The 23,728-nt window shown below is 35.1% G+C and overlaps 1 protein-coding gene across 5 annotated transcripts in view; it reads left to right on the forward strand.

Moving 5' to 3' along the window:
* LOC127875467 (pleckstrin homology domain-containing family H member 1-like) overlaps window positions 1-23,728 on the forward strand; it is a 153,461-nt gene that overhangs the window by 84,433 nt on the left and 45,300 nt on the right. For all 5 annotated transcript variants that reach the window (XM_052420535.1, XM_052420534.1, XM_052420539.1 and 2 more), the window contains 4 exons: window positions 10,283-10,366; window positions 13,429-13,557; window positions 18,356-19,624; window positions 22,287-22,332. In XM_052420535.1, coding sequence (XP_052276495.1) covers window positions 10,283-10,366; window positions 13,429-13,557; window positions 18,356-19,624; window positions 22,287-22,332 — 1,528 coding nt within the window. The remainder of the gene's footprint in view (window positions 1-10,282; window positions 10,367-13,428; window positions 13,558-18,355; window positions 19,625-22,286; window positions 22,333-23,728) is intronic.

Raw genomic sequence — 23,728 nt, forward strand, 5'->3', positions numbered from 1 at the left:
CATTTCCAACCCTTAGATACTGCAAACAGCATAAAACCTGAACAGACTGCGAGTTACTCACAGGCTGTTCTGGTTTTATGCTGTTTGCACATAGCCTTTTTCACTTTCCTTCTGAGAGGGAAAGGTCACTTTCCTTCTGAGAGGGAAAGGGTTAAAGAATGAGAAAACAGTAAACAGTAATACCATACCAAAAACAGTTAAAACTTTCTTCAAGGAAATTTTCAGGGAATTAAACAAAATTGTTTGTATTTTAATACAAAATGAAAAATACAAAATGAAAAGTGACAGATATATTATTTCATCAACATTAAAAACAAAAAACAAAACAATGATTAGTTCTTAATTATGTGTTTAGAATAGAACACAAATTATATATCTTTTGAAACCAGCACTCTTACATACATTACAATCAACAATTTATCTTTCTTGAAGATTTGATTAACTATGTGTGTAGCCAGTCAGAAATGTAGGAATATTTTTTTTTGATGATCATTCAATATTATGCATTTGTATATAATCTACATTGTTTGTCATACTATGTTATACTCAGTTCTTATTCTCTTTGTGTGTTCTAATTCTCAGTGTGTATTATCATTACTTTGATAGATTTATTTTATGACTCGTTATTTTATTAGCTCACCTGAGCACAACTTGCTCATGGTGAGCTTTTGTGATCGCCTTTTGTCCGTCGTCTGTCGTGCGTCATGCGTCGTCAACTTTTTGCCTTGTGAACACTCTAGCGGCCACATTTATTGTCTGATCTTCATGAAATTTGGTCAGAACATTTGTCCCATTGATACCTCGACTTAGTTCGAAACTGGGTCATGCTGGGTCAAAAACTAGGTCAAAAAAATGAAAAACCTTGTGAACACTGTAGAAGTCACATTTGATTCACAATCTTCATGTTACTTTGTCAAAATGTTTGTCTAAATGATATGTTGGTTGAGTTCAAAAATGGTTCAGGTCCGTTGAAAAACATGGCCGCGAGGGGGCTGGGCAGTATTCCTTATATGGCTATAGAGAAACCTTGTGAACACTCTAGAAGTCATAATTTTTGCCGAATTATCATGAAACTTGGGCAAAACATTGGTTTCATTGATATCTCGGACGAGTTCGAAAATGGTCCAGATCGGTGAAAAAACATGGCCGCCAGGGGGCGGGGCAGTTTTCCTTATAAGGCTTTTGTAAAACCTTGTTAACACTCTAGAGACCACATTTATTGTCCAATCTTCGTGAAATTTGGTCAGAAGATTGGTCTGTATGATATCTTGGATGAGTTTGAAATTGGTTACGTTTGCTTGAAAAACATGGCTGCCAAGGGGCGGGGCATTTTTCCTTATATGTCTATATATATGGCTATAGTAAAACCTTGTGAACACTCTAGAGGCCACATTTATTGTCCAATCTTCATGAAATTTGGTCAAAACATTGGTCTCAATGATATCTTGGATGAGTTTAAAAATGGTTAAGTTTGCTTAAAAACATGGCTGCCAATGGGTGGGGCAGTTTACCTTATATGGCTATATATGGCTATAGTAAAATCTTGTTAACACTCTAGAGGCCACATTTATTGTCGATCTTCATGAAACTTGGTCAGAAGAATTATCCCAAAAATATCTTGGACAAGTTAAAAAATGATGCCGGTTGGTTGAAAAACATGGCCGCCAGGGGGCGAGGCATTTTTCCTTATATGGCTATAGTAAAACCTTGTTAACACTCTAGAGGCCACATTTATTGTCCAATCTTGATGAAATATGGTCAGAAGATTTGTCTTAATGATATCTTGGATGAGTTTGAAAATGGTAACATTTGCTTGAATAACATGGCTGCCAAGGGGCGGGGCATTTTTTCTTATATGGCTATATAAGGCTATAGTAAAATCTTGTTAACACTCTAGAGGCCACATTTATAGTCCAATCTTCATGAAACTCGGTCAGAAGATTCATCCCAATAATATCTTGGATGAGTTTAAAAATGATGCCGGTTGGTTGAAAAACATGGCCACCACAGGGGCGGGGCTATTTTTCTTATATGGCTATAGTTAAACCTTGTTAACGCTCTAGAGGTCACATTTATTATCCGATCTTCATGAAACTTTGTCAGAAGATTTGTCCCAATGATATTTTGGACAAGTTCGAAAATGGTTTCAGATGCTTGAAAAACATGGCCACCAGTGGGCGGGGCATTTTTCCTTATATGGACTTATGAATTCTCATGAAACTTTGTCAGTATATTTGTTTAAATGATATCTTGGATGTGTATGAAAATGGTTCTTGTCTGTTGAAAAACGTGGCTGCCAGGGTGTTCACTAGTCATGAAAGTTGGTAAGAACATTTTGTTCTAATGACATCTTGGGCTGCACAGAACAGGTAAGTTCCTTTGAATTTCAGGTGAGTGACTTTGGGCCTTTCAGGCCCTCTTGTGTTGTTTTAATGTTTTATTTTTACCTTATTTAATAATGTGATATTTATACCCCCATTACCATTGGTAATGGGGGCTATAGAGGAGTCACTTTGTCGGTTTGTCAGTCGGTCGGTCTGTCGGTCTGTCCCGAAATTTCATCTGATCTTCACCAAACATAGTCACAAGTTGTAACTTGATGATGTATAGGTCAAGTTTGAATATGGGTCATTCCGGGTCAAAAACTAGGTCACGGGGTCACTTAGTGTGTTTTAAACCAAAAGTTTGTCCGGACTATAACTATGTCATTTATCGTTAGATTTTAAAATAATTTGGTACATTTGTTCACCATCATGGGAGGGTGTGTCACGTGAAAAAAGTACGTCGATATCTCCAAGGTCAAGGTCACACTTGGAGTTCAAGGGTCAAATGCTTGTCCGGGCCATAACTATATCATTTATTGTGAGATTTTAAAATCATTAGGCTAATTTGTTCACCATCATGGGACGGTGTGTCGCGCGAAAGAATTATGTCAATATCTTGAAGGTCAAGGTCACACTTTGAAATCAAAGATTAAAAATGGCCATAAATGAGCTTGTCTGGGCAATAACTATGTTGTTTATTGTGAGATTTTAAAATCATTTGGCACATTTGTTCACCATCATTGGACGGTGTGTCGCGCGAAAGAATTACGTCAATATCCCCAAGGTCAAGGTCACACTTTGAGTTCAAAGGTCAAAAATGGCCATAAATGAGCTTGTCTGTGCCATAACTATGTCATTCATTGTGAGATTTTAAAATCATTTTGCATATTTTTTCATCATCACTGGATGGTGTGTCGCGCGAAAGAATAACGTCGATTACTCCAAGGTCAAGGCACACTTTGAGTTCAAAGGTCAAAAATGGCCATAAATGTCTGGGCCATAACTATGTTGTTCATTGTGAGATTTTAAAATCATTTGGCACATTTGTTCACCATTATTGGACGGTGTGTCGCGCGAAAGAATTACGTCGATATCTGCAACATCAAGGTCACACTGTGAGTTCAAAGGTGAAAAATGGCCATAAATGATCTTGTCCGGGCCATAACTATGTCATTTATTGTGAGATTTTAAAAATACCTGGTACGTTTGTTCACAATCATTGGACGATGTGTCATGCAAAAGAATTATGTCGATAACTCCAAGGTCTAGGTCACACTTGGAGTTCAAAAGTAAAAAAATGGCCATAAATTTGGACAGTATGTCATGCGAAAGAATTCAAGAGTTCAAAGGTCAAAATAAATAATTGGTATTATAATTCTTAAAGATCGCCATAAATTTGATTCTCTTGTTTTGTGAAGACAGCATGCAAAATAGTCTGTGTCAATGTGGCACGTGGGGGTATACGTCACGTCTGTGACAAAGCTCTAGTTTATTGCTGCCCATTATAAGTTCTAATAATGTCTTATTGTTACTTTATGTATTAATGATGGGATATTTTATGGCTGTCCATTTGGTGTTTTACTTATGTCTTATTTTTACGTCACGTTATAACGTGCTTCAAATATTTATGGCAGTTATCTCTTGGAACACTGTAGAACTGCACTGAGTTGCTTAAGTAAGTCTCCATTTTATTGATGTCCTTGCTACATTACAACAGAGACAGCCAGATGGAGACTGATAAATAGGCATTTGTGTGCTTCAAATATGGGGAAATAGTTATGCTATTAAGTCCTATGTAACAAATGTTATAATTTTTATAACCATTTCAATAAAATAGCCATATGATGAAAAAATAGGTATTTATGAATGTCTACTTAATTTAATGAAATAATAATTCCTTTGTCTGCACTCTGTAAGATGATGTCTAAATTGCCGTTACATTATTTGAAAAATAAACAAATGATACAAATTCTCATTTGTTAAAAGATTCTGCATTTTGGTTGCATGACAAGATAGTTGAAAATTATAAATATGATACAAATTAAACTTCAGTAACTGAAATTTCAAGATCATCATGGATGAATGGTAAAACAGATGAAACAGAAATTTTAGAGACTTGCATTTGGTTATTTGGTTATTATGAGTGATAATTGGAAATGATTTCTTATAAATAATTTTATAAATAATATTATAAATAATTTAAATCTTCATTATAACTATTAAGCACATTTCAAGTAATGTTGGTTGTAACTCAACAAACTAATTTTAATAACTTAAGTCCATTTTACCTACAGTCTGTTTAGAATCATGTAATTACGTCTATGTCCAGATAGAACTTTTTATTTGAAAAACAAACACACCTTATAATAAAAAACATTCCAGTTTTTATACGCCAACCTCTAAACAGGACATATTATTGGACCACCCTTGGATGGGTGGACGGTTGGGAGGCCCGCTTTCTGCTCTCAAGATTGTACAGTTTTAAATAGAACCTCCTTAATTTCAGGAATTTTTAGTTGACAGAAAAAGTGGGCAAAGTTTGATAACCAGCCGATGCACAACAGACTTTTTAGAGATATCCACATTAAGACTTATATAAAAGGAATTGTGACGTTGCATGATTCCCATCTCTTACTCGTAAAGTTTCCATCAAACCTTTCTACAAATCCTCGTTGACATGAAATGGCGGCCAAATTAGAAAAACAGCTATTGTTTGCAATACACATGTTGCCCCTGTTATTAGAAACAATGCCAAATTTGCAGTTTCTGGTCTCTAACTCTTAACAGTTTTCATAAAATCATCACGAAACTTCCTGGTTGAATTACACTGATTCCATTTTCCATAGGGTGCCATTATAAAACTGCCAATTTTAAAAGTATTTTTCTTGTATTTCCTATATATATTTTGCAAGACCGGTATGATTGTAAAGATTAATCTGTCCTCTTTCAATTAATTCAGTAAAAAATATATGGTGTCGCAACTTCTAAGACAGAAAAGTTTGCCCAAAGGCAAGCACCCTTGGAAATGAAATTTTGACAAAAGCCCCATATTTCAATAAAGGCACCCTAAAAAACATGATCTTTCAACGTAATCCCCAATAATGAATCAAAATGTTGCAAACCCACATAGGATGCAGGAAATAATCACAAAAAGCATGGGTTCAATGGCTGAATTGCTTTTAAACCCAAAGAGAAAAGGAACTTGTTAGAAATATGCACTACTTTTGAATCGATCACGTAAGTGATTTAGTTTAATGTAACCTTCTGGAGATATTTGTTCACATTAGGTGAAGACCAAGTTTGATAACCAGCTAAATCATACAGACACAAGAGTAATTGTCCTTTGGTTTACTTGATACAAAAAATGGAAACTTCACTGTTTCAGCTCTCTTCTCTCATTCACTTTTCACCGAGTCTTCATCAAACATTCCAAATAATTATGAGGTCAATTTTCAATGCAGGCCTTTTTCTGTTCACTTCCTTGTTTAATGTGTTTCAGTTTGAACCAATAATCTATCATCATTATTAATATCTTCCGAAACTATAGCAATTGAATTGATGAAGAGTCACCAATAATCAATTGGAATCATAATTACATATGAACTTTACAGGCAGCTGTTCATTACATTTCCAAGAAGTTGAAAGATCTAACAGGTAGAAAGCAAAGTTGAATTACACCAGTACCGTAGTGTGTATCAATAATCAATAACACAATTCTAGGCGAATTAAATAGTATCCTGGTAGAAACCATCATGCCACTATAGGCTTAATCTGTCAGTGTACGGAGCTTATGTCAGATACATGGTGGAATATATCTGAATAGCTGGAATAGGGAATAATTATATAGGTAGGTAGATAATATATAGGTATATCATGGGGAATATATGAGTTGTGAGTTTATGTTTGTGGAGATGTGTTGTGAAAGCAGTCATTATGTTCAACATTTGTTTTGATTTTAATTTTGTTTGTCTTTTGTCTTTGTGATATGACACTAACAAATTATTGCCTTTGTGAAAAAGACAGTTTTATGTTTTTACTTAAAATATTTAAAAGACATGGTGTTGTGGTACCAGTATTTTCTTTTTAATTGAAGAAAATCATTTGCATTTAGAGTTTTTACAAACTCAAGTGTTTGTTTAATGTCTGTTGTTCTTTTATATACTGTAATTACTCTATGTTTTCCGACCCCTAAAAAACAATTAAAAAAATTTGTGTCCGAAAACTTAGATACGAAAAATATTCACAAAATACAGGTGTCCGAAAACTAAGAGTCGACAATGGAAGCATTGAAGAATTTTTCCAGAGCCACTCGCCCTGCAGGGCGAGTAGGCCTGACAATCCACTCGCCCTTCACTTTAATCTACTCGCCCTGCATTAAAAAAAAATTATATCTATAACCAGAACCTTTTTTACCTACGTAACATAGTGACACTAAACTGCAAACAAATTAACTACATTATCTGATGGATTTTTTATTTGCTTTCCTTACGTTTCCTGCACCTGTTTCCTTTTCTCAATACTTTCCCCTTCTCGTTTTGATGACCTTTCTTTCTGTTCCCTGTCTCCACCACCTTGCAGATATTTTAAAATAGAACCCTTTTCCATGATAAATTTTGGCTAAGGCTTCTGATGACAAATTATTCTGTTTATTAATAATTATTGTTTCTGTTTATTTTTAATTAAATATAAAAAGTATTATTATTAACCAGTTATGTATTATTTTTTTATTGATATTTACATTAAAATGAAATTTTATTCTTTATGGAATGACCAATATATTTAACTGTTTTTTTCACTTTTAATCGAATAACTATGTGCACTGACACCTACCAAAAGAGCACAGCCGATTTTGAGAATTATTTTTACTGTGCCCGTGACGTCATTTTTCATTGTCAAAACAAAAGTACAGTTTCTTTGTGTACTAAACCTATTTTTTGTTCGTTTGAAAAATTGTTAGCAATTTGTATCGATGTGGCAGGAGTTCTGGAACTGAATTTAAATTTCTCAACTTGAAAAACAGCACTCGCCCGGTCGGTCGAGTATTTAACAAACTTTACTCACCCGACCGTCAACTTCACTCTCATATGCGAGCGGTCGAGTGGATTCTTCAAGGCCTGGGAAGTGTCCAAAAATAGCGTCAATTGTATCAACAACTACCGGTTATAGCATGCACTTGTAAAATATCTTGCCAAATAGTATAAATTACAGCTATATAAATTATGTTTGCAATGCATTTTAAATAATTTTTTAAATGCTTAATTTATTTGACAGAAAGTTACTACAAGGTTGTACTTTGACCAACAAGTTCAAAGATGAGCATGTGATGTACCGATACTCGCTAGTATGAGCCTGTAATCAACGCAATAAAAAAAGCAAACTATGAATTCTTTGTTTGTTCATTTTCGAAAGTTGTTGTCTAACACCTTCCATTGTTCGTAAAACTTGCTATAGGGCTCATCACACTTAGAAGCGTTTAGTATTTGTCAGTTATTTTACTGAGAAGGGGTAGTACCATTGCGGTAGATAATTGAACTGTTAATAGACTGATCCCGGAAAAGCACGAGTTTAGAAAACCCCACTAATCAACCCGGTACAAACAACGCTGGTCCATTATATCAACTAATGATAGCTTCCTTTAAATAATAACGGTTGATACGGTGTGTGAGTTTGAAAGGATTATAAATGGGTCATGTTTATTTGTACCAGCAGATTAGTGGGTTGTTCCAAAAAGTTGCTTTTTCCGGAATACATATATTGGCACTACCCCTGGTTATTGTCATAATGATTATGCTATTGGTTAACCATTGTTTAATACCGGTTTACAAGGTTATTTACCCAATAACGCAAATCTAATGGTCTGTTACCCTCAGGCATGCACTTGTCATGTTTTATGATGTTAATCTGGTTGTAAAACCCCATGATCGAAGTGTCATTAGAAATCATAAACAGGACTGAAATTTGGTAAAATAGCGGTGTAAAATATACCGTCCGAAAACATAGAGACATGAATTATGGATAAAAACTCGTGTGTCCGAAAATTAAGAGTCACAAAAATAATTGTTTTTGCTAAAAAATGGTGTCAGAAAACTTAAGAGTGCCCGAAAACTTAGAGTTATTACGGTAATTTTTTTTTACCACCAACAGGAGGCATATATATTCATCCAATTGTCAGTCTTTTTGTCTGTCATTCCATCCGTCTTATCACAGTATATCTCTTGAAGTATTAGAGAGATTTAAATGAAACTTCATGTAATGAGAGAGGGCATTGAGAGAAAGTGCCGAGTACAAGTACCAAACTGTGTACAGATTTATTGCTCCTTGGTCTATTTTATTGTGCAGAGCATTACTCCATAGTATGCGAGTGTTTAAAAAAATAAAGAAAACTATATGCATTGATAGAGGAGATTGAGAAGAAAGGAACACTACAAGAACCTCAAATGTCCTATCTGTATTATTTCTCTTTGCTTAATTTTTGTATTACCCTTTTTCTTCTTGTGCAGAGCATAACTTAGAAAGTGTTAAAGGATTCACATGAATTCATATCTTTTTAAAGGGCCTTAATGGAAATTAAAGAGTGTGAAGGCCACAACTCTCTCTTCAAGATTTACAGAGTTATTGCCCTTGAGCAAAATTTCTTGTTCTGTGCATACAGTTCTAAGTATTGAAGATATTTAAATAAAACTGTGTGAAATTTATATTATATTGAGATTATGTTAGGCATTTAAGAACACAAACTCATATGTTAGTATTTATGGAGTTATTGCCCTTTATTGCCCTTTTGCTTATGTTTGTATAGTCATTTTCTTTTGTGGAGCATAAAGGATTCACGTAAAACTGTATATCATGATATAGGGTTTAAAGGCTCGTGGAAGTGACCATTGCCATATTGTTATGTTTTATATTATTGTTATTGAATGCTTTGAAAATTGCTTTTAATAAGTTTGGTATGTTAAAAGACACAACCTTAAGTTTTAAAGGTATTTTCTTTTTAATAAGAACAAGTCATGATTAAGTTCATGCAATTTTGATGTTTAAAGTGGGCTATGAAATCAGCATGTCTTTTTCAAATACAGGAAGAAATGCTACACAAGGATTTTTTTTTCAGATACTATTATTCCATTTTGACACTTGGAACAAAATGATGCCGATTTATTTCTACAAAATTTAATGCTCTCTTAATAGGCTAGCATAGTGAGTTGATATTGATTTCCCTAGCTATATAATGTATTTTGGGTAAATGAAAAAAGGAAAAAAAGCCATATATCATCAGAAGAACATGAAACGGTACCCCTAGTTTAGTAAACATATCCTTCTTGTATTGCCTGCAGCACTCTTGTAAATTAGTTATCAAAGTGCTACTATTGACATTAAAGGTCTCAGGAGATTGCTAAATTCTGCAGTTATAGCTTTTCCATTTCCCAATGCTTTTTTTAGATGTCCACTCCAGTATTTTGTGATGTCTTAACAATACAAATAAGACATAATGCTCCAGTGTGTTATTTATAAGAATGAGGTCTAGAGATATTTTTTGAATGAGTTTTAAAGCCATTTAGTTCCAATCATGATGTAACACTCCATCAGGGGGTTCAGCATAAGGCTTTTTGTTCTATTTGATGAAATGAGTTGCTTTGTACTTAGTGGAATGTGTTCCATGAAATCTTTTTTGCACAGAAAAACACAAGTCGGCTTAGTTTTGTGTTGCAGGTGTATTGTTCCTGGAGTTTGGATGATATTCTCTTTGTCCGAACATTTCTAAAGGGGATGCTACTCATACATTGAAAAATGTTGCTGAATTATCTATGTGACTAGGTCTAGGTTCATGTTTCAGCTTGGAATTTTTGCTGTTTATTGTTGGAATCAGAGTGAGACCTGTCATTTGGGGACCGAGTCATGATGTTAGTGGAGCCTCAGTTCGGTACACTACGGGGACTGTTCAAAGTTGTTTTTTCTAATTGTAGCGAGTTCTTCGCCAGGAAGATGCCAAAGTTGTGGAGGAGAAGGCAGCAAGAATAAAGGACTGGGTCTCAGGAAAACTGTCACAGGTAGGCCAGCCATCACCACTCTTAACCCTGTCGCACTTTGAAGCGAAGTGAACATTGCTGTATTCAACCAGTATAAAACCAGAACAGCCTGTGGTGAATTCAGGTTTTATGTTGTTTGCTTCTCATCAGTATCCTAAGGTTGGAAATTAAGCCTTTAAAACTTGAATCTATCAAGAAAAGTCTGAATTTGATGTGATTTTCTAAGGGACTACAAACGCATCATAATTCGTAACTAAGAAGGAAAGGGTTAAGTAGGTACACAAAAATGTAGAAATGGCATTTCTAGCTCATCTATTTTTTGAAAAAAAATTATGAGCTATTGTCATCACCTTGGCGTCGGCGTTGGCGTCGCCGGTTAAGTTTTGCGTTTAGGTCCACTTTTCTCAGAAAGTATCAATGCTATTGCATTCAAACTTGGTATACTTACTTACTATCATGAGGGGACTGGGCAGGCAAAGTTAGATAACTCTGGCGTGCATTTTGACAGAATTATGTGCCCTTTTGAAAATTTTGGTTAAGTTTTGTGTTTAGGTCCATTTTATTCCTTAAGTATCAAAGCTATTGCTTTCATACTTGCAACACTGATTAACTATCATAAGAGGACTGTGCAGGCAAAGTAATGTAACTCTGACTAGCATTTGGACGGAATTATGGGCCCTTTATACTTAGAAAATTGAAAATTTGGTTAAGTTTTGTGTTTTGGTCCACTTTACCCCTAAAGTATCATAGATATTGCTTTCATACTTGGAACACTCGCAAACTATCATAAAGGTATAGTAAAAGGACAAGTTGCATAACTCTGGTTGTCATTTTTTACGGAATTATGGCCCTTTTTTGACTTAGTAACTTTGAATATATGGTTAAAGTTTGTGTTTCGATCCACTTTACTTCTAATGTATCAAGGCTATTGCTTTCAAACTTCAAATACTTTCATGCTATCATGAGGTTACTGTACCTGGCAAGTTTAATTTTACCTTGACTCTCAAGGTCAAATTATTAAATTTTGCTAAAATTGCCATAACTTCTTTATTTATGATTAGATTTGATTGATACTTTGACAAAACTACTCTTACCTGACATACCACAAACCACAATAGACTCCACCCAAACCATCCCCCGTGCCCTCCCCCCACTCCCCCCCCCCCCCCCCCCTAAACTTTTTTTTTTTTTTTAAGATCATCTCACAAATGACCACCACACCCTCACACTATACCCCCCCCCCCCCCCCAATTTTATTTTTTGAAACAGTTAAAAAAACTAAAATATTTATTTTTATTATTTTATTTTTGAAATATCGTCCAACCATCGCACCCAAGAATCCCCTCCCCCCCCCCACCACCCCCCCCCCCCCCCCCCCCCAGATTTTTTTTTATTGCATTTTTTTCCCCTATTTTTGGAAGAAAATGTGCTCTTGTTTAAAGGAGGAGGCAAAAATGAAGATTGATGAATGGTCTATACATTGTGTCCACTTATTAATATTACATTATATTTCATAGATACCATGATTGTTTCGTTCCTTAAATCCTTACCCTATATTACATTATATTTCATAGATACTGTGATTGTTTCGTTCCTTAAATCCTTACCCTTTAAAATAAGGGTAACAAGGGGTCATCAAAATTTCATGATCTAATTTTTGACAATGGCACACAAATATGAAAAAGGATACATGAATAAGCAGTTAAATATATACCGTAACTTATGTGTGTTTTTTTTTCAATGAAATTAATCGCGACAAATTTGTTATTGCACTACTTTAATACAGACACATCTACTGGTAAAAGAAGCAAAAATTTGACCATATGTTTTTAGAATGCATCTGGATGGAATTGTGAGGACTTTCAAATGCAATTCATGTGTAATGTAAATGAAGTGTTTACTATTGGAATGCAAAAACTAGTTTGCTTTTTTGAAAACTGTAATTTCATTGATGTTCTTATATCATTCCTTTTGATGGTTCATTCCCGTTTGTTCTTCACCAATGATATATCAGTGTTCCAAAAATTAAAAGGATCATGCATTGCCAATTTAACAAATGTATCAGTTATTGATTACAATAGAATAATCTTTTATACTTTGAAGTTTTATGAGTCTATTCAACTTTCTAGTTCTGTAATTACTTCCATAGACATAAGATAAGTACTTGTTGAACCTCTTTTGCATGAAAGGCATTTCTTGTTCTAAGTTACTTCTACAAGCCATAAGGTCACATCGTAAGGGATCAAATGGCAATGTAAGTTCTAATGCTTAATTATGCTTGATTTCTTATCTGTGTTTTTTCTGGAAGGCAGATATTTTATGTCTCTTTTTATGTACATGGTATGTAAATATGTTTTATCAATTCTTTAGGAGTATTTTTGTGTCCAGACCGTTACAAAATATTAAAGGGGCATACATTGTTTAAGTGTTGACCCTGTTTGTGAGTCTTTGTGTGTGTTCCGGGGTCCCTACTTACGATTTCTGACATGTGACCGTTCACAACCTTGGGCACATTAAATTTTGTAGTCTCCATGGAAGGGCTTGTATTTTTATTCATTCCAAATACATTGGTGTACTTATTTGTATAAAACAACAAAACTTTAAACTTTGCCAAATCTTTTCAGACTTTCTCATTATACATGTATAAAATACTTTTTTTTCTGGGTCACAGTTTGAACAGTTCTATTAAATGATATATTTGATTTAATATCACCATGGATTTTTTTTTGAATTCCTATTGTCCTCATAACAGTGATTTAATCATCAAATTTAATTTAATGACGATTTATTACAACAACCGGGAGGCTTCCATGTTATAAAACAATTTAAAATTTACCTTTCCAAACAGAAACAAGGGATAGTCTTACATCTTAAATGATTAATTTGATGGAAGTTCAGTTGTGAACGTCAACTCTGAGCAATAGTGCACAGTGTGTGAAACTAAAACTAAAGCTGCATTCTTGGAAAAGTGAGCTTAATGCGTTTGCGTAAAGTGTTAACCCAGATTATACTGTGCACACTTTACGAACATGCATTAAGCCCTGTTTTCCCAGAACATGGCTCTACTATGTGTACAATTGCAGCTGGAGATGGCGAACCATGAGCTGCGTCTGAAGAACGAGATGTTGTCGGACCAGGTGGAGACTCTACGAGAGAGACTGCAGGCCCTGCCAGTGTCTGAGGCCAAACATATACACAAGATCAGTAGCCAGGTGAGAGGAGATACTCATTTGAGCTCCGTTCTGGGAAAATAGGGCTAAATGCATGTGCGTTAAGTCTGCACAGGCTTATCAAGAATGACGCTTTCTTCCCAATCTGGATTTTTGTTTAGAATAGACAGCTTAATGATTTTATAGAACAAATACAACTCATAAAGAAAAGATAAGGTTTTCTCCATTGTTATTTTTAGATCCGGTTTATAGCACAGTTATATTTAGAACATGTACACAGGGACTACTTTTTTGGCCTTTCACCCCTGATTGCGTCATTTATGTCATTGGGTACGCAGTCGTTTTACGAGTTTACGAGTGTGTGTGTTTACGATGGATTATTATAATATTATGAATGTGAAAAACACAGTGTTTGGATATAAAACTGGAATGAAACTGGTGAGACTGCATTTTCGATTTAGTTAAAATGTCGAATGTACTCGAATAACGCGATGTTTTGTTGAACAATTGATGGATTAAATTTAAGAAAAGTGTCAGTGAATTGTTCTTTAACTTTTCGAAGGAAATCAATGTCGAATTAAAATGGTAATTTCTTTGATGGTTTAGTCGTTCCTTTGTCAGTCGATCAAAGAATGTCTATCCACAAAGAATTGCCTGCTTACATCCAGTGCTTTAAAATGGAAAAGATGGATGGCGATGAAGAAATTTGTCTAGAATTTTAACTCGTCATGGAAGCAAATTAAACATTACGAAAATAAACATGGACGTGGTTATTATACAACTTTGGTGAGTACATGTAGAACAATACTTTTATGTAAGTAAGTATAAAGTGTGTAAAAAGAAGACTTGTTTAAAGACTAAAATTAACAATATCAGGGGGAATAAATGCTGAATCATGCTTCACGTAGCCAAGGTATGTGTCTACACATTTTGTAAATTTCAAAATGGCGGGAGCCATGTTTGTTTTTTGGTTTTTTACAGTGGTGAAACAAGAATTGTAGTTTGAACACAACCATCTGTGTTCTACTTGAGTGTAGTATATTTGGAACACTGATTAAATTTGAATCGAGGCGTATAGCGATATTTTGTCTCGTTACTTTTCTTTTGCCTGTAATTCTTACTGACTATTTCGATTTCCGTAAACAGGAAAGATCACAATAAATATTACTACGCAATGTAAGATTCAGTTAATTTATTGTGTTTTTGCTTTTATTTTAGGAATAAATTAAATAAAACAATATTGTAGGATAAATAGAATACTATGTTAGTGTGATTGTGTACTTAAAATTATCCTACTCGTGTCAGAAAGGCTTACAAGGCTCAGCAAGCCTCGCAATGTAAACCTTTCTTCACTCGTGGGATAGATTTAAGTACACAAGCACACTAACATAGTATTCTCTATCTATTAAACAAAAACTCCGTTAAAAACAAAACTGCAATGATACTTAATGCAAGTGCATAAAGCCCAGTGTTCCCAGCGGGGTTTTAACTGACAAGAAGACTGTTGAGGGCTTTGTGGGTTACCTGAAAAGAAGATAATTGATTGTGAAACATGACAGTATTCCAAATAACAGTTTTATACTTGAAATCTTGTTATGCATTCTATTGTCCCCAGTTCAATACATGCAAATGTGACCTTTATAAGCTTCATCATTTAGGTCCATTTTATCTTTATGTCTTTTTATGGGGACATATTGTTTTTGCCCTGTCTGTTGGTTGGTCTGTTGGTTGGTTGGTTGGTTGGTCTGTTGGTTGGTTTGCGCCAACTTTAACATTTGCAACAACTTTTGCAATATTGAAGATGGCAACTTGATATTTGGCATGCACATGTATCTCATGGGGCTGCACATTTTGAGTGGTGAAAGGTCAAGGTCAAGGTCATCCTTCAAGGTCAAAGGTCAAATATATGGGTCAAAATCGCTCATTTAATGTACACTTTTGCAGTGTTTCAATATTCAAGATAGCAACTTGATATTTGGCATGCATGTGTATCTCATGGAGCTGCACATTTTGAGTGGTGAAAGGTCAAGGTCAAGGTCATCCTTCAAGGTCAAATATGTGGGTCAAAATTGCTCATGTAATGTCATTTCTGCAATATTGAAGCTAGCAATTTTATATTTAAAATGCATGTGTATCTCATGGAGCTGCACATTTTGAGTGGTGGAGGGTCAAGGTCAAGGTCATCCTTCAAGGTCAAACGTCATATAGGGGGACATTGTGTTTCACAAACACATCTTGTTCTGACTTGGGATTTACACACATTGGTAATAATATGTTTCTTATTCAGTTTTTAGCTCCACTGGCCAGAGGCCAGCGGGGTTTATGTCATGGTCCTGTGTCCATCGTGCGTGCGTGCATGCGTGCGTCCGTGCGTTAACTTTTTGTTTAAACATCTTCTCCTAAAGTACTGGTCCAATTATGATGATATTTCCTTGGGTGAACTTCTTTCAAATTTGTTCAAATTATGCCCCATGGGGTCAACTTTGACCCCGCCCCGGGGGTCACAAAATTGAAAATTTGCTGATATAAGGCCTATTTTGTGAAAACTTTCAAAATCTTCTCGTCCATAACCATTGGGCCTAGGGTTATCAAATTGGGTATGTAGAGACATCTAATAGTCCTCTACCAAATTTCTTTAAATTCTGCCCCTGGGGTCAAATTTGAGCCTGCCCCGGGGGTTACAAAATTGAACAAATGCTTATATAAAGCCTATTTTGTGCAAACTTTAAAAATCTTCTTGTCCATAACCGTAGGGCCAAGGGCCATCAAATTCAGTATGTAGTGACATCTAATAGTTCTCTACTTAGTTTGTTCAAATTATGCCCCTGGGGTCAAATTTGACCCTGCCCCGGGGGTCACAAAAATTAACATATGCTTAATATATCCGCGGCCCGCGAAATCTCTCCGCATTTTACACTGGTAGATTCTGCCTAAGCATTTTTAAAACGAGCGATATAATTGGCTGTTGTTTCCCAATCTTCCAATTAAAATCGGTTTCATAAAATGTGTTTGGTATTTCGTATGCAAATGGCGCCGTTGTGAAGCGAAAATTAAGATTATTGAAATGACAAATATCATTGAATTAACGACTGACATCATATAGTTTGATAGGAATAATGAAATGTGTTTGTCAACGAAAAAGACTACGTTTTAGATACAAGAAACACATATTTTGTTTAGATATGTGCACAGTGAATTTGTGTCATGGAAACCAGTGTTTCTGTTTGCAAATTGGGAGTTCAGTCTACTCGCGAAGTAAAACAATTTAGAAGAGGATCTTTCGAACATGGAAATAGACAAACATGATTTGATTTATATGATAGTGGATCTGTGTATAATCAGATTTATATGTATATTCTGCTTTATTATGTTTGTAACGCTATTCAGTTAATTGAAATAGCATTGAACTAAAGATGTGAAATGCAAGATATTGAAAGGTAAACAAATTATATATATTCATTTAGCTCAGTTAAATACATCATTAACACAAGAAGAACACTCAAGTGTGTTTGTTTATATTTAGTCCAATAACCTTGTTTGTATATAACATTTTATAACAAAAATTGTATTGTTTTGTTTGTTTTCACCAAATGGTTAGTATTATTCTTTTATGTTAACATTCTCAAAATTATTGTTTTATTATAGGCCCTATTTATCAAAAAAGAAATTGGATGGCATCATTTTATGATTTATAAACAGATTGCAAAAAATATTTGTTCAAGATAAACTTAACAACAAATTGTTACATTGAAATTAAGTGATTTTAATATTCAGTAGCAAAAAAGTAAGGAGAATCCAACTTAAACAAGATGTATCTATTAAAAGTATATTCTACCAATGCCGTGAACAATCCCCTTGTTTATAACGTACATGACTGCCGCTAAGTCTATTACTAGCAACCTATAAGAGATAAGGTCAGATACCTTATTTCAATACATGGCAATCCTAGTATTTTTCAAAAACAAAACATGACAGGTAACCAATGTCAGATGGAAAAAGTAAAGGAAAGTTAGATCAAGCTAATTGTTTGTCATGATATCTCTTTAAACCTCACTCCATATGCAAGTAGTGTTGCCATGATCGCAACATCTTGATGAATTATAATTCAATTTTTTGTCTCATAAACATTTACTTTGTTTAACAAACAACCTCTACAAAGTGATCATTCCTACTGCCTTTCGGCACCTCATGAACCTGAAAAACTAATAACTTTATGTTTCCTCAGACAAATATCTTCTTTTTACAATAAACAATTTCTTCACCATGTTAACAATCCTGCTACACTCACCAATGCCTCAAGAATGAAGTTAAGTTCAGGTGATCTACGTCATTAGGTATTTTGCATATGTCATGAACTATATAAGTAACAGAAACTTTGAAACCTACAAACACTTTTTGGAATTTTGGAAAAAGATTCATGATTGAATGAAGGAACTTTCATTAATCTTGTAGAACATGCGTAGATTTGATCTTCAGAATCTAAAAATAGAAAGAACAACAATATCCTTGGGAGAGAAAAATGTACCTACGTTATAAGCAAAGGACCTGTGCGACAATTCCCGGACTTTTTAGTCTGTTTAGTTAACACCGTAGTAATGTTTTCCATATATAAAAAATGCTCACCCTTCCAACTTTAAGCGCTCAGTGGGACGAGGGATAAAAAGAGAAAGTCACATGCTTGAGTACATTTCAACCCATGCGCATTGCACGCTTTTTTTGCATAAAAAAACAGTGGAGCGATACATGGCCACCATGGCCCTCTTGTTCTGTTGATATCATAACTCACTTTTTGTTTGAGCATGTTTGAAAATACATGTATTCTTAAATCTTTTTATATCAGGAACATTCTGGGCCACAAACTGCATCTCAGGAATATGCCACAGCAACAAGGGCACAGAGGTCAAAGCCTCAGTCTCGTCTAGACCAATCAGATTATAGCAACATATCAGCTTCTCAGGGAACCAATGTAACCGACAATGAAGTGGACAAAAATGATTATTGTGATGACACTAACCTTGAACTGACCAATGGAAATTCACGACCAGAGTCTGACCTCTCAACCTCATTTTCCTATACAAGGTTAAAGGGCATGTGGTCAAGGCCAGTTTCGAGTGTGACTGGTTCAAGACCAGAGTCTGAAATACAAAGCTCAAGACCAGAATCTCAGTCAACATATTCAAGACCTCACAAACGGCCATCTTCCTCGATCATCGAAGCCTTGGAGATAGAAAACGAGCTTTTTAACTATGGCCTTGACCCAGGTCAAAGGATATCAGATATTGATAGGGAGAGTCCATTGTTTGACCTTGGTGACACGGTATCTGAAAATGGCAGCAATGTAAGCATGGGAGAAATAGAAATGGATCCATTGTACCAGGAAGTTGACCAGAACCATGAAAGTGTTTATGAACCTAAAAAACCTGCCCCACCACAGATAAGAATTGAACGGAAGATTTTTCAGGAAAGAATGGACTCATTTGTAAGTTCTAGCAACGACAGCGAAGACATGCTGGAACGGATAAATCATCGTCCTATCTACGCAACATCTGATAAGCCCATGATGCAAGTGGAACCAATGAGCCGAAGCTTTCATTTCGAGCCCCAGGCACATTCGTCACAATGTATGCTAGATGACGAAGTGTTTTCCATGGGGCAAACGTCACCGGTAACCATCACGTCTTTGAGTCCTCACTCCCCGAGGTCTCCAGCCACAGTGCGGTCTCAGAGAACGCCACATTCCTCCCTCACGTCACACAGCTCCCCTGCCAGTATACCTCATTCTGTCTTGCCTACTACGCCACAACTCCCAGACCTCATTTCGTCACCAACAAGCAACGATCACAAACATCAGCCACGTCTTTCACCATGTTTTTTTAAAACGTCTAGTTCGAACACATTTTCATCCAATGCAACGCTTCCGCGTCGACCAATTGACCGCAGCAAAACCCAGCCAGTTCATTTTAATTTTGAAGAGTCTGTGATAGCCCCCTCTCGCAGCGATGGTCAGGTGGTTTCTGCGGAGATCCACAGTGCACCTGCCACGGTCAGTCGGCAAGCGTCTCGAAAGGATACTTCACCAAAAGCCTCACGTGCTAGGCTTAACACTTGGGTATGAACTATGATTTCTATTTTTTTTTCTAAGCTTTATTTTATGGCTTCATAGCTTATTGGTGGTTTGATAAAAACTGAAGTTAAAACTTCAATTCTAATGTCCCTACATTAGACTGCTGTGGTCAACGTCAACCCTTGAAATTGTTTTTATGCCCCCTTTCGAAGAAAAGGGGACATATAGTGATCGGACTGTCCGTCTGCCCGTCCTTCAGTCTGTCTGTCCGTCTGTGTGTCTTTCCGTCACACTTTGCGTTTAGGTTTCGAAAAATGTTCATAACTTATATGTCCCTTGAGATATAACCTTCATATTTGGTATGCATGTGTATATGGACAAGGCCTTTCTATACGCACACATTTTTTTACCCCTGTTACCTTGACCTTGAACTTAGGGTCGGCGTTTAGGTTTCAAAATCTGCGTTTAGGTTTCGAAAAAGGCTCATAACTTCCATGTCCCTTGAGATATAACCTTCATATTTGGTATGCATGTGTATATGGACAAGGCCTTTCCATACGCACACACATTTTTACATCTGTGATCTTGACCTTGAACTTAGGGTCCGCGTTTAGGTTTCGAAATCTGCGTTTAGGTTTCGAAAAATGCTCATAACTTGTTTGTCCCTTGAGATATAACCTTCATATTTGGTATGCCTGTGTATATGGACAAGGCCTATCCAAACATACAACAATTTTTACCCCTGTGGCCTTGACCTTGAAGTTAGGGTCGGCGTTTAGGTTTCGAAATCTGCATTTAGGTTATGAGAAATGCTCATGACTTCTATGTCCGTTGATATATAACCTTCATATTTGGTATGCATGTGTATATGGGCAAGGCCTTTCCATACACACACAAATTTTGACCCCTGTGACCTTGACCTTGAACTAAGGATACGCGTTTAGGTTTCGAAATCTGCGTTAAGGTTTTGAAAAATGCTCATAACTTCTATGTCCCTTGAGATATAACCTTCATATTTGGTATGCATGTGTATATGGACAAGGCCTTTCCATGCGCACACACATTTTGACCCCTGTGACCTTGACCTTGAACTTAGGGTCCGCGTTTAGGTTTCAAAATCTGCGTTTAGGTTTTGAAAAAAGCTCATAACTTCTATCAAGCGTTTATAGGGGGCATAAGTCATCTTATGATGACAGCTCTTGTTTAGGTCAGTGTATTGGGTAGAGAAATAGCACTATATGCAGAGCTTCAGATAAGCATCATTTTTTGTTAAAAATGAGTTGAATAACTCGCATAATGATTTGATAAGGAAAATACATAATACAAAATGCCTTATTGTTTTCTTAGAATGTTAACAATCAAATTCATACCTTTCCACAAAGTTAACTTAAATTGACCGTTTTTATATGTTTGGTTCCGAATTCTGAAGGCTTTCACTTAAAATGTTCTTTATATTTTTTGTTGTACAGGTAGGTTGGGAACCGTTAAGTGTCATAATTTCTTATTTTGCTGAAAAGGCTCTTGCTGTAACAGAATCAAAGCAAGCTGGTGCAAATAAATGCTAAGTAATGTCTTGTATAGTCTATAGCTAAGTTTCCACTGGTTTTTATTGCTAACTAAAACAGCAAATGTAATAAACCATTTTGAAATGTTTATATAGAATAAAAAAAGTCATCGTCAGACAAGAACTTTAGACAAAAGAAATTTCAAGAAAACATTCATTTATTTAAAAAAAACTTATCGTTGAAATGGGGTTAATGTTATGAAATTTTACACCCATAAATTTGAGACCTAATCTCCAATTATTTTCACACCTGTAATAGTGTACTGGCTAACTATTATTATTTTTATTTTTTTATATTTCTTTTTATGATAAGTCAGGGCTCAACATTATCGGTTGTCCTATTGCCCCTGGCAAGTAAAAGTTGGGTCCGGGCAAGTTATTTTATAATCTAGTTGTCCGCCCGGGCAAGTGCAAAAAAGAACAAAGAGCATTTAATTTAGACATGACTTTAATAAGACTTTAATTGCTGTAATCATTTTGTTTAATGTTCAAAAATAAAAAAAAGGTTTTGTGGTGTATCATTTTGATCTTTATTTAAAAATACGAGGTTTACAGTTAATGTGATATTTCATGTTTGGGCAAGTGGCTTTATGTTCAGGGCAAGTAGATTTTGTAAGTATTTGCCCGGCAGGGCAAGTTGGTTTTTAGGTTAATGTTGAGCCCTGTAAGTTATGTAAGAAAACTAATTGAATCTCTATTTTGGATGTGAAAAACTTTGTTTGTCATAAAATTTGAAGTAAAAAATAGTGTCATGAAAAATTATCTAAAACACTGTATATACTGTCTGTTCTTTATTAAAAGAGTGCATTGATTCCATACAAACAACACCAATAAGAACCATTTAATAAAGAATATGAATACATGTTTAAATATAAGCAGTTCAAAAAGTGGTTTTGAAAATCTGAAAAGACTTTTAAAGTAATTTTATTTTTTTTGCACTGGTTATCCCCTTTAGAATTTGAAAGCATCTTTTTGCACTATTTAGTTATATTTATGTTTATATTAATCATTCAATGTCATTTGTTAATGATATTTATTATTTGAGAATAAAGCAACAAAAAAAGAATTAACCTATATTATTCTGGATTTTAACAATTGTTTTATGACCTTTTGCAATTTATATAGCAAGATGATTTTTTACAGAGTTCCAAAGCATACCCGAATGTTCCCAGGGAAAGAAAAACAAAAGGTAAGGCTTCTTGAAGAATGTTTAGGCTACTGTAACCAGAACAGTACCAGCATTTTATCGCAATCATTAACAATCTTAATGATATTGTTTCATTGAAGTGGTCTGGAGAGTTCTCAGTGTGCTTTCTCCATGTGTAATGATGCATGAACAATTAGGTATAGCAGCCAGGAATATGGATAGAGTGTTTGGTGCTCCCTTTGTTGTTGCCAGTTAACAGCATTTTTATTGTTGAGGGATATTATTATTTCCTTGGTGATTGATGAGTAATGATTTATTTCTTAAGTTTATGTTTAATGTAAGAAGATATTGACAAAAATAAATAATGAAAAATGCAAACATCCTGCTCATTATGGCTTTTTGTAATTACTAATTAGACTTTGTGACTTTAAATGATTGGTACATGTATATGATGTTCTTTAATAAAAAAACACATCTACAAATTAAATTGTGAGGATAGAACGTACTAAATTTGAGGTTTTTTTTGGTTGAGAATATCTAAAACAAACTACATTCAGTGAACAAATTATATAGCAGAGTCTGCTTTAGTTTATTTTATACATAAGTAATTCCTTATGAGCAAAAAAAGGCTAAAGAATGATTTTTAAAGAAACAAAAAAGAGAAAAAACAAGCACATGTACAACAGAAAACCATTTTTCAAAAGTAGAGTGATTGATGTTAAAGCAAGTATTGTAAGATTAGGTTTTTTATCCCCCCCCCCCCCCCCGATCGATAGATCAGGGGTATATTGTTTTTGGCCTGTCTGTCTGTCTGCAACTTGATATTTGGCATGCATGTGTATCTAATGGAGCTGCACATTTTGAGTGGTGAAAGGTCAAGGTCATCCTTCAAGGTCAAGGTCATCCTTCAAGGTCAAAGGTAAAAAATAATACTTTCAAAGCGGCATTATCATGAAGCTATACATTTTGAGTGGTGGAAGTTCAAGGTCAAGGTCATCCTTCAAGGTCAAGGTCATCCTTCAAGGTCAAAGGTCAAAAAAATAATAATTTCAAAGCAGTGTTTTATGAAGCTGCACATTTTGAGTGGTGGAAGTTCAAGGTCAAGGGTGTCCTTCAAGGTCAAAGGTAAAAAAAAAAAAACCAAGCGGGGCAATAGGGGGCATTTTGTTTCTGACAAACACTTCTCTTGTTCTGACATGTCTTCATAGTCTTCCATATCTGATAGTTACAATGCTGATTCAGACTATTCCATATTGTGATGCATAATTTAAAGGCTCATTACACCTTCTGACATTGCTATGTCTTGCATAATGGAAAGGCTCATTGCAGATTTTTACACTGTAATATTGTGATGCATAACTTATAGGCTGAGGTTCTGACATTGCTTTGTCTTGCATAATTGAAAGGCTGATTGCAGATTTTTACACTGTAATATTGT

This window comes from Dreissena polymorpha, chromosome 3, assembly GCF_020536995.1.
Source record: "Dreissena polymorpha isolate Duluth1 chromosome 3, UMN_Dpol_1.0, whole genome shotgun sequence".
NCBI lineage: Eukaryota > Metazoa > Mollusca > Bivalvia > Myida > Dreissenidae > Dreissena > Dreissena polymorpha.